The following is a 10520-nucleotide window of genomic DNA, read 5'->3' on the forward strand; positions in this document are numbered from 1 at the left end:
CGCGCGGCATTATCACGCTAGATTTTAGCTTGACTCCAGTGTTGCCGATATGCAACCTAATAAGAAATGAGTGCTCCAAGTTTGAAATTACCACTTTTTTTATTTTCAGGTCACCACTTACGTTGATTAAAGAAGATGAAAACGATATTATTAGTTTTCTTGCTATCCGGATGCGCTTTATGCTCCGAGGAGCAAAAAACCTCCAAACCAGAGCCTGCTTGGAAACAATCAAAATATTCTGACATGCAAAACATTTCAAAAGTAAGAACGCAACACTTTCCTGTTTCTAAATATGTAAATATTATTCATAATTCAAATATATTAATAAATTTGGAAATTACAAATTGCCTGCATTTGTATTCTACAAATATATTTGCGAGCACAAAACTCAAGCTACATTTTTAATAGACATTTATTGGATTCCGTGTATTGGGATTCAACTTCAGAAAAAAAATATTTCTAGTAACAACCTTGAAATCGTTAATTGCATTACGTTTTTCGTTTATTAATTCACTTTGATACATTCCTCCTCGTTCGCACACGATGCAGCTAATTTTGATGCCTAAAATGGGTACTCGGCACTACGTCTATGAAGGGAACTCTGATGACGACTACATGCTCAACACAACCTATCCATTTCGCTGCGGGGCTATGCTTTGGCAAGGAGGCAAAAACGACACCAGAAATGCTCAGAGGGAATCTAAAAATATCACTGAAGAATCGTAAGTTTGAAACTTTACCTTCTTGTTTCTCGTCGTCTGATATTTCATACAGGTTGGAAATCAGAGACTCCTCAGGGTTGTATGAAATAAACTTAGAGTACAACCTTTTTTACATAAAAAATTCGATATCGTTCTCGTGAATTAAAGAAACCGGTGGAACACTATTTCAAGCAGTCATGTCCCTATCTGGTCGACGATGCGCCTTGCAGAATAAGGGATTTTGTTGAAATCTCTACTAGAAACACGGACGTATGGAAGAATGACAACCGATTATCAAGAAAAAGAAAACAAACAAGTGCGGTACTACTTTGTTTGCTTTTATACAGCAATCTTACTCCCACAGTGTCGATACACTTTTAAATTGTTTATGCATTTGTTTCTTATAATTCTTTTTGTTTACCGCGGAAAGAAGTTGAATAAAGTTATGACTGTTTTTCGCTTATTTTGGTTGCTCGTTAAAGTATTTCACTTTTGTTTCTTAGATTCTCGTCCAAAACGGGTATCCGCACTATTGTTACATCGAAAAACAGGTGTTGCAGAAAGTATCAACTTTACAAATAAAAGGTGTTGCTCGGATTCCTTGGCCATTCTAAGACTACCAACATAAAGCATTATAAAGTCACGAATATAACACAAGGAAAAAACATTTAAGGATTGTGATGAAACCCAGATATATTAGCATCTATACTGGTATTAACCACAAAAACGGCAATAAAAAAAAAAACAAAAAAAAAAAACACGCCCGGCTTTTTGCGGAACATTAGAAGTTTCCCCCTTAACGTGCTGAATTAAAATATATGTGTGTGTGCATTTTAGGTTTTGCCTTATGCTCTTTAATCAAGATGGACATGTTTCAATCCCAAAACTCACCATTTCTTCCTCCAACAATCATGATGTCGTAAGAACTAGTTTGCTCAGCGCATGGATAATGGCCAAAATATTTCTTTTGTTTCTTGATATGACAACAATTGTAAACCACTTGCGACGACACTACAGATACTTACCGAGCACCGATGTTTTCAAGACTTTTATCCGTGGCATAAAGCAGGAACGCATGGCGACTTTTGCGTGGAATGAAGTACTTCAGTTGGCATATATAAAAGTGCCAAAAACGACAGGGACAAAGAAGAGTGGAAAGAACACAAGGCGTTTCCACTCTCCTTTGTCCCTGTCGTTTTTGGCACTTTTCTATATTTGAATATGAACCAACTGGCACAACTTTCCACGTTGTGACTGCAGTTGAAAAGGAAAAAAAGTTTCAATTTTAATGGCTCTGATTTGTTCACATTTGTATCGTGATTCCTGATAGCGATCGCAATACGCTTCTGAATTTTTTTAAAAATAATTATTATCGTATTTCTGGTTTATGACGTAGGCTTATCGAGAACTATGCCAGATGGGTAAACCTGAAGCCAATGAATGACACTTCAGCAGAAGTCCCCACATGGATGGAAGTGAGAGACTATGGTGTTTTAACTCGTGAGTGCATCCATTTCATCCAATGCTCAAATACTAACATTTGTGAAATACCGACCTATAGCTTTGGTGTAAGAATAATACATGTAAAATTCGCTAATTATAAAAAAAAAGTCTAGCAGATTTAAAAATAACATTTGATGAAAATATTCTTCATTATTTCATATTTGTTTTATTTACAGTTATATTGGCCAACATGTCTTTGGTATATTCAGATTACGAGAAATGTGCATTGCTGCAATATAAAGATACTGGTAAGTCGATCTAGTTCATGAACGACGTTTAGTAATCATACTAGTAGAATAAATACCTCTCTTACAGTCAAGCTCCTCTTACATTCAAGATACGCAGTGACATATAAATTTGATTTCCTATCGTTTGGATATTTCAACAAGAACCATTCTCGGAGGTTTAAATCTACAGGGTCCGATTGAGAAAAGTAAACCCTACTTTTCGGCCCGCATAAAAAAAACTACGCATCGCAGAACGCTCAAACTCCGCCAGAATGTAATCCTAGCGGTCCAAGCAAGGTGCCAAAGTTTCAGAACATGAGCTTACCTGGATCAAAAGATATAAGAAAAAAACGAGAAATCTCTACAGAGAGGCTCCGACCACGAAGAGACGCAGACGGAGGCCGTCTGCTTTGCGTCGCATCGCATAGGTGGCGCCACCACCGGTGTTCTGGTTTGCGAAGAGCAAAGCAGACGACATGTGCTAAAATAATTAGCATGAAGAAATGTTACGCCTGAGCAAATGCACCGAAGTATCACAAATTAGAGCGTGTAATCTTTATTTCAATTGCAGTGAAAAGCAGTGCGTAAATGAAACTTCAGAAATGGTAGAGAACAATTCCGACATTGCAGCCAAGCCCGGCAGATGCCCGTGATAACCCGTATAGGTGGTGGCGCCACCTATGCGATGCGACGCAAAGCAGACGGCCTCCGTCTGCGTCTCTCCGTGGTCGGAGCCTCCCCGTAGAGATTTCTCGTTTTTTCTTATATCTTTTGATCCAATTATGCTCATATTCTGAAACTTTGGCATCTTGCTTAACCGCTAGGGTTACATCCTGGCGGAGTTTGAGCGTTCTGCGATGCGTAGTTTTTTTATGCCGGCCGAAAAGTAGGGTTTACTTTTCTCGATCGGACCCTGTAGAATAGTTCACATTATAAAAACGCACAGAGGACGGGTACTGGCAAGGTGCAACGCGCAGCCGGTGTCACACTGCCAATGCATCATACAAAAGACAGTCTGGAAACGCAATTGTCACCTCAATATCCGTGGTTCAACTGTAACGTGCCAAGGTCTCATCGTGAACTCACTACCGCACGGCATTCAAAGCACGCAGATCTCGCTGTGACTGGCGTTCGAATCCGTAGGCAGACTGTCGTTTGTATAAAAATTAAGCCCCCCCCCCCCTTTTTTTTTTTTTTCTAGCTTAAAGGAATCGTCCGGTCAAATTTCTTATTCAAGAATATATTTAGAGCTCCTTGTCAACGGCTCTGCGAGCATCTTCCACGATAAATTTAATCTTGTGTGCTTCCCTGGACGAATAATTGTATTTTAAACCAGGCGTGCATAAACGCGGTTTTCTTCACAGTGGTTAAATATCGCCACAGGAATAAGACACAGACACAGCGCTGTGTCTGCGTCTTCCGCTCTTTCAGTTTTCGTGTTGCGCTTTTTAACCATGATGTTTTGTACATTGTAAGGTTTGTCAGAAGGTATGTTGATGACATCATTATTTGCACGTTTAAGGACGGTTTATCGAAATCTCTAGAAACTTTGGTAAGATCGACGGCCCCGGAACTACTCTTCATTGTGAAAAGACCCGAAGAAGAATCGTGGTACAGTTCTTGAATATACGGGTTCACGTTAGGGATGGGTTGTGCTGCGAGTACGGGAAGATAACGCAAGGTTCTCAAACTTACGAGAACGCCAAATTGAAAGAATAAAGAAAAGACGCGGAATCGAACCCGGGGCCTCCGCACGAAACCCCAGCACGGTATTTGCCCGGCCACGCACGCGCTCGTCGGCGTAGCGCTTGTCAAATGCCCTCCTGGCACTAGAACTCACTTGCACAGCGCGAGTTTCTTTCACGGATATTTTTTTTTTTTGCTAATAAATCTGTCCGAAATAAAATCAAACAGCCTGTATATAACCTTAGCGTCGTATAATGCCCCCAGCTTGAAGCTCGTTTATGTCGATCGTTCGTGACGCTCGTCCATGACGCTCAATCGTGACGATTTTAACCACACTCTGTTTTAAAAAGCAAATACATCTTGAGCTTTTTGGTTTTCTTGGAACACTCAAACATTAAGGTGCTTGCTATGTCGTGTTTTAATTTTTGGACAGTTCAGTAGCAACAAGTTCATAATACTTTATGAGAGCACCATTCATCATCAACTGCAAAAACATAATGTGTTTTAAATTTCATATATTAAAATCCTGTTTTAAGGTATCAGACAGCATACAGAAGTAATAGGACAGCGCCTCGTCTTGTGTGTTCTCTCCTTTTGTCCGTGTGTTATTCGCGCTGTTTTTTAAGATGGATTCATACCAACTCGCCCAACTTTCCATTCCAGTAAGGACAGTAATTTTGATACATGGTGTGTTGGTGCATATTGTAATATTAAGGGGCTTTACTTATGGTAATCTTGCTGTATATATCACTCTAAAAAAAGCCCGTGCTTCTACTTTCACGCGCAACACTCGGAGAGCCAATCACCCCAACTTACGGAGGCAGCTCAGCAAATGACGATGCCGAAACATACGTTTAGAATAAAGAATGCAGTCTCAATTGTGACATTAAGCAATGCAAGCATGACGTTTTGCATTGCTAAATGTCACAACTCAGACTGCGTTTTTTGGTCTAAACATATGTTTCGGCATCGTCATTCGCATAGCTGCCTCCTTAAGTTGCGGCTCTCCGAGCGTTGTGCGGGAAAGTAGAAGCACGTTCTTTTTTCGAGTGACATATACTCAAGGTGTAAGGAGCTAAATCCTAACATAGCGCCCCTGGTAACTGTAAAACACGGAAGTTTTTTTTTTTATTTTTCTATCATAGTAGTGATGTAAGTGCTACTCTCAATTGTAATTAAAATGATTCATTTTTCATTGCAGATAAATGCGAAGTCTGGCTCTACGAAATGCCAGAAAAAAATCATAAACCGACAGTATGTGAACTTTTGCATGAGTACGTCTGTCCAAATAACATCACCATGTATTATCCCGATGATTGCTTCACCAAAAAAAACAAAATTAGTTCCTAACGTCAAAAATAATACGGCAATTAAATGTCAACGTTCAATCCAGTTGCGATTTCTCGTAACTGTAATAAATAAAAGTGAAAAATAAACAAACTGGAATTATACCGCATTACAACGTTTTTGAAACAAAAACGAGCCCATACTCTGTACCTATAGCATCGCACTGTACATCTGACATGCCTCTTCAGGCGTGCCATTTTAACTTACAAAAAAAAAATTATTTGCGACTGGCGAAAGATGTAGAAAGAGACATTGACGAAACTAGGTTAACTCAACTAATTCAGGCTTAAACAGTGCGCATAGTATGACTCGCGAGGGTCGAGTGAAACTGTCATGGAGTCTCTGTGTTCTGATTCTTAGTATAATGTTCTTTATTAACATTAGAGCGGACTCCACCTACTTCAGACGCTTTTTTTTCTGAGCCTCTGATGGTTGGCTGGTTAATAAGTTTATTGAATATCTGCCTTCTGGCTGGAAGGCCTCAAGGTAGGCAGCTTCTGTAAGAGCTACCAACGTAGTACGAGTCTCGAAATGCTCGAAGCTAGTGGTGACCGATGTCATAACTGACTGCAATTTTCAGTATCACTGTCCACACTGCGTCTCATTACCATTTTAACTATAGTGGTCTAGGCAAAGCATTAGAATCCCGAAAGACGCACTCTTTCATGCATCAGAACGTAGTGCTCAAGAAGCACTAACCAAATTGCTATCAGAAGGAACGAAAAACGCGAACGACGCGGGAGGCTTAAATTTGTTTAAATTTTAACAAAAATGGGCTTTCATTGGTGTGTTCACTAAAAAAGCAAACTATCATCAGGCGTCGCTCCTTGTTTAGCTAAAGACTAGGCGTCGCTCCTTGTTTAGTTAAGGACGTGATCAAAGCTTTAAGTTGCGGAGCGACTTTTCGGAACTAAACGCCCTTGAAGTAAGTCAGGGCGCCTCACTTACGCCGCTTAGAAGGGGAAGTCTAACACAGTTAAGAATGATATTATAGTGACACAGACAGATGCGCTAGGCTCGCAATGCTGGTTCTCACGAGCGCCAGCCTCTGCCAGCGCTCGTGGCTTGGGAGCCAGGAAAATAAAAGAGAAAGAAGTTGACTCTAGCCAAAGCTCTGGTTCGGACGCCTGCATTTTTTCTCCGGCGTTTATAGAACACCGCCGACAAATTGGTGACCCGGACGTCCGACCAACATGAACCAGAGTGCTGCTGGCACCTCTTCCAACGGCGACGGAGCTCTCTCCACCGTCCACCTCCGCCTTCCAGCCTTCTGGGCGAAAAACCCTCGGGCCTGGTTTTCCCAAGTGGAAGCACAATTCCACCTGCGGCACATCACAAGCCAGAGCGCCCGCTACTACAATGTGGTTTCTGCTCTTCCCCCAGAGGTGGCTGATGAGCTTGACGATGTACTGGCGTCTCCCCCTCCCGACGACGCCTACGACTACATCAAGCGGACGATCCTCGCTAGGAAGACGGAGTCAGAGGCTTCAAGGCTACAGCAGCTCCTGAACACAGAGGAGCTGGGCGACCGTCGACCTTCTCAGCTACTTCATCGCATGCGGCAGCTGTTAGGTGAGCAAGCCTCGGACACGAACAATCCGATTCTACAGGAGTTGTTTCTCCAGCGCTTGCCACAAGGCATTCGCATGACGCTTGCACCAGCCACCGATCTTCCACTCGATCGCCTTGCCGAGATGGCTGACCGCGTCGCGGAGTATGCTGCGCCCGCCCTGTCAAGCGTCACGGATAACGCTCATCAGTGTTCCGCCATGCGAGCCCTTGAAGCCCGCATCGACGCCCTGACAACTGCCGTCGCAGCACTCGGCACAAAGAGAAACGACTCGAGACGTCGTCGGAGAAGTAGATCCTCTCGACGTCGCAGTCCTTCACAACGACGGACTGACGTCCTCTGCTGGTACCACCAGAAATTCGGTAGCGATGCACGTAAGTGCCAACAGCCGTGCGAATGGCAGGGAAACGCTCCGGCCCGTCACTAGAGGCGGCAAGTGACGTCGGGCCAACAACAAGCCGTCTGTTTTTCGTCACAGACCGAATAACGGGCCGCCGTTTCCTCGTCGACACAGGAGCTGAAATGTGCGTAATTCCACCTACACATGCAGAGAGGCGACGCCCATTGCCCGGTTCACATCTCGTCGCGGCAAACGGCTCAAACATTCCAACATATGGCAAACAATCTCTGACCCTGGACTTAGGGCTTCGTAAGATCTTTCGATAGATTTTCATCATTGCTGACGTGACCTACCCCATCTTAGGCTCAGATTTTCTTTCACACTTCGATCTGGACGTCAGCATGCACCATCGACGCCTGATTGACACGAAGACTCATCTGGCTGTCAACGGCGTGTCCACAACACTACCTCCCCTTTGCATCCGGAACATCCTGCCTCCTTCAAGATTCTCAGACATTCTTAAAGAATTTCCTGAAATCATGAAGTCCTCCAACATGGCAGAGCCGCCACCGCATGCAGTGACACACCACATCGTCACTTCCGGCCCTCCCGTTTTTGCTCGCCCTCGTCGTCTGTCTGGCGAACGCCTGCAAGTAGCACGACGAGTTCGAGCATATGCTAGAACTAGGCATAATTCGACCATCCAACAGCTCTTGGGCATCACCACTCCACATGGTTCCTAAGAAAGACCCAGGGGACTGGAGGCCGTGCGGTGATTACAGGGCGCTAAACACCCATACACAACCCGATCGCTACCCACTGCCTCACACACACGACTTCGCCGAACACCTGGCAGGAACCTCTATATTTAGCAAAATCGACATGGTGAAGGCGTTTCACCACATCCCGATCGAGCCTGCAGATATTCCGAAGACAGCCATCACAACACCATTTGGCCTCTTCGAGTACGTTCGCATGCCTTTCGGATTGAGAAACGCCGCGCAAACCTTTCAGAGATTCGTCCACGAAGTTCTTCATGGACTGCCTTTTGTATTTGCCTACGTGGATGACTTGTTGATCGCGAGCAAATCCCACGAGGAGCACACAACACATCTGCGCCTGCTCTTCGAACGCCTCCGCGATTACGGGCTTACAATCAATGTGGCGAAGTGTACCTTTGGTACTACGACACTGGAATTTTTAGGGCACCTCATCACTCCCGATGGCATCGAACCTCTCCCATCTAAGGTGCAAGCCATACGAGACTTCCCACAACCCAAATCTCTACGTAAGCTGCGGGAATTTCTGGGCCTCATTAATTTTCATCGGCGCTTCATCCCACATTGTGCACAAATCATTCAGCCTCTCACAGACTTGCTCCGAGCTCCGAGCAAGTCTTCGGCACAACTATCATGGACCACCAGCGCAGTGGAGGCTTTCACCGCGGCCAAGCAAGCCCTTGCCGATGCCACACTACTCGTGCATCCTATGTCAAACGCCCCGACGCGTATCATGGTAGACGCGTCCGATGTTGCTGTCGGCGCTGTCTTACAGCAGTACGGCGAAAATGGGTGGAATCCACTTGGATTCTTCTCACAAAAGCTCAAACCTGCAGAGACACGCTACAGCACGTTTGGACGCGAGCTCTTTGCAATTTATGCGACCGTTCGGCACTTCTGGTACTTCTTGGAAGGCCGAGTTTTCCACGTGCTAACTGACCATAAGCCCCTGATTTACGCATTCGTGGGAAATCACAATTCCTACTCCGCCAGAGAAATTCGACACCTCTCGTATATCTCCGAGTATACTACTGATCTACGCCATGTCGCCGGAACGGACAACACGCCAGCAGACGCACTCTCACGCATTGACGGTGTTTCATCACCTCCTGTTGTCAGTTTTTCGGAACTGGCCTCCGCACAACAGGAAGACTCCGAGCTGCAAACGCTACGAGCGTCCTCTACATCTCTGCAGCTCCAATCCGTCACACTGCCACTCGCCAACTGCGAGCTTGTCTGCGACGTGTCAACCGGCACACCTAGACCATACATACCTGAACGATTTCGACAAGCCATCTTCCATTCCATTCATGATCTTAGTCATCCGGGCATTCGTGCAACGCAACGCCTCGTTACGGCACGATACATCTGGCCCCGGATTAATGCTGACATCCGTCGATGGACCAAAACTTGCAGCAAATGTCAACGTTCCAAAGTACTTCGACACACGAAGACACCGCTGCATGCATTTCGACCTCCAGATGCCAGATTTGATCACGTCCACATTGATATTGTGGGACCTCTACCATCGTCAAGTGGTTTCCGATACGTTTTGACATGTGTGGACAGGTTCACGCGATGGCCGGAAGCTGTTCCGCTCACCGACATAACAGCGGGGACAGTCGCCCACACCTTCCTATCTACATGGATCGCGCGGTTTGGCTGTCCGTCCACCATCACGACCGACCGTGGCCGACAGTTTCAATGTAAATTTTTCACAGTCCTCACCAAGATCTTGGGCGTACGCCACGTACACACCACTGCATACCACCCTTCATCCAATGGAATGGTTGAACGGCTCCATCGCCAACTCAAGGCAGCACTGATGACGAAAGAAGATCGTGCTCATTGGGTTAGCCACCTTCCTCTCGTCCTCCTGGGAATCCGTTCTACCTTCAAAACAGACATCGCTTGCACCTCCGCCGAGCTGGTCTATGGCGCTACGCTTAGGTTGCCTGGAGAATTTCTCACACATGTACCATCGGAAGATCCTGACATCCCGTCCTATCTTCAAGAGATGAGAAATTTCTTTTCCTCCCTGCGGCCAGTGCCACCCAGACAACAGACTTCACGGCAGATTTTCATTAGCGACGACCTCCACACCTGTACACACGTATTCGTGCGAAGAGATGCTGTACGAGCACCCCTCACGCCACCATACGACGGACCGTATGAAGTTCTTTCTCGAACAGAAAAAAAACATCACGGTCAACATCAACGGACGTCACGATGTGGTCACGCTGGACCGCGTGAAACCTGCCTATTTAGCTTCCTCCGTGACAAATCCTGTCGTTTTCCCGCTTGAACTGTCCAGAACAACTACCCAAGTCACCAACACCCGCCAACAACCTAGTTCCAAAAAGATCG

At 45.2% G+C, this 10520-nt stretch overlaps 1 protein-coding gene across 1 annotated transcript; it reads left to right on the plus strand.

Annotated features, from left to right (window-relative positions):
- Window positions 1-228: 228 nt before the first annotated feature.
- LOC115328104 lies at window positions 229-5467 on the plus strand. The gene is made up of 5 exons (XM_042289096.1): window positions 229-261; window positions 550-722; window positions 2098-2201; window positions 2381-2452; window positions 5319-5467. Exons 1-5 carry the CDS (start codon window positions 244-246, stop codon window positions 5465-5467), a joined length of 516 nt encoding a protein of 171 aa, XP_042145030.1. The 5' UTR covers window positions 229-243.
- Window positions 5468-10520: the final 5053 nt, after the last annotated feature.

Source organism: Ixodes scapularis, unplaced genomic scaffold (genome assembly GCF_016920785.2).
Source record: "Ixodes scapularis isolate PalLabHiFi unplaced genomic scaffold, ASM1692078v2 PGA_scaffold11__112_contigs__length_91849675, whole genome shotgun sequence".
In the NCBI taxonomy this organism is placed as follows: domain Eukaryota; kingdom Metazoa; phylum Arthropoda; class Arachnida; order Ixodida; family Ixodidae; genus Ixodes; species Ixodes scapularis.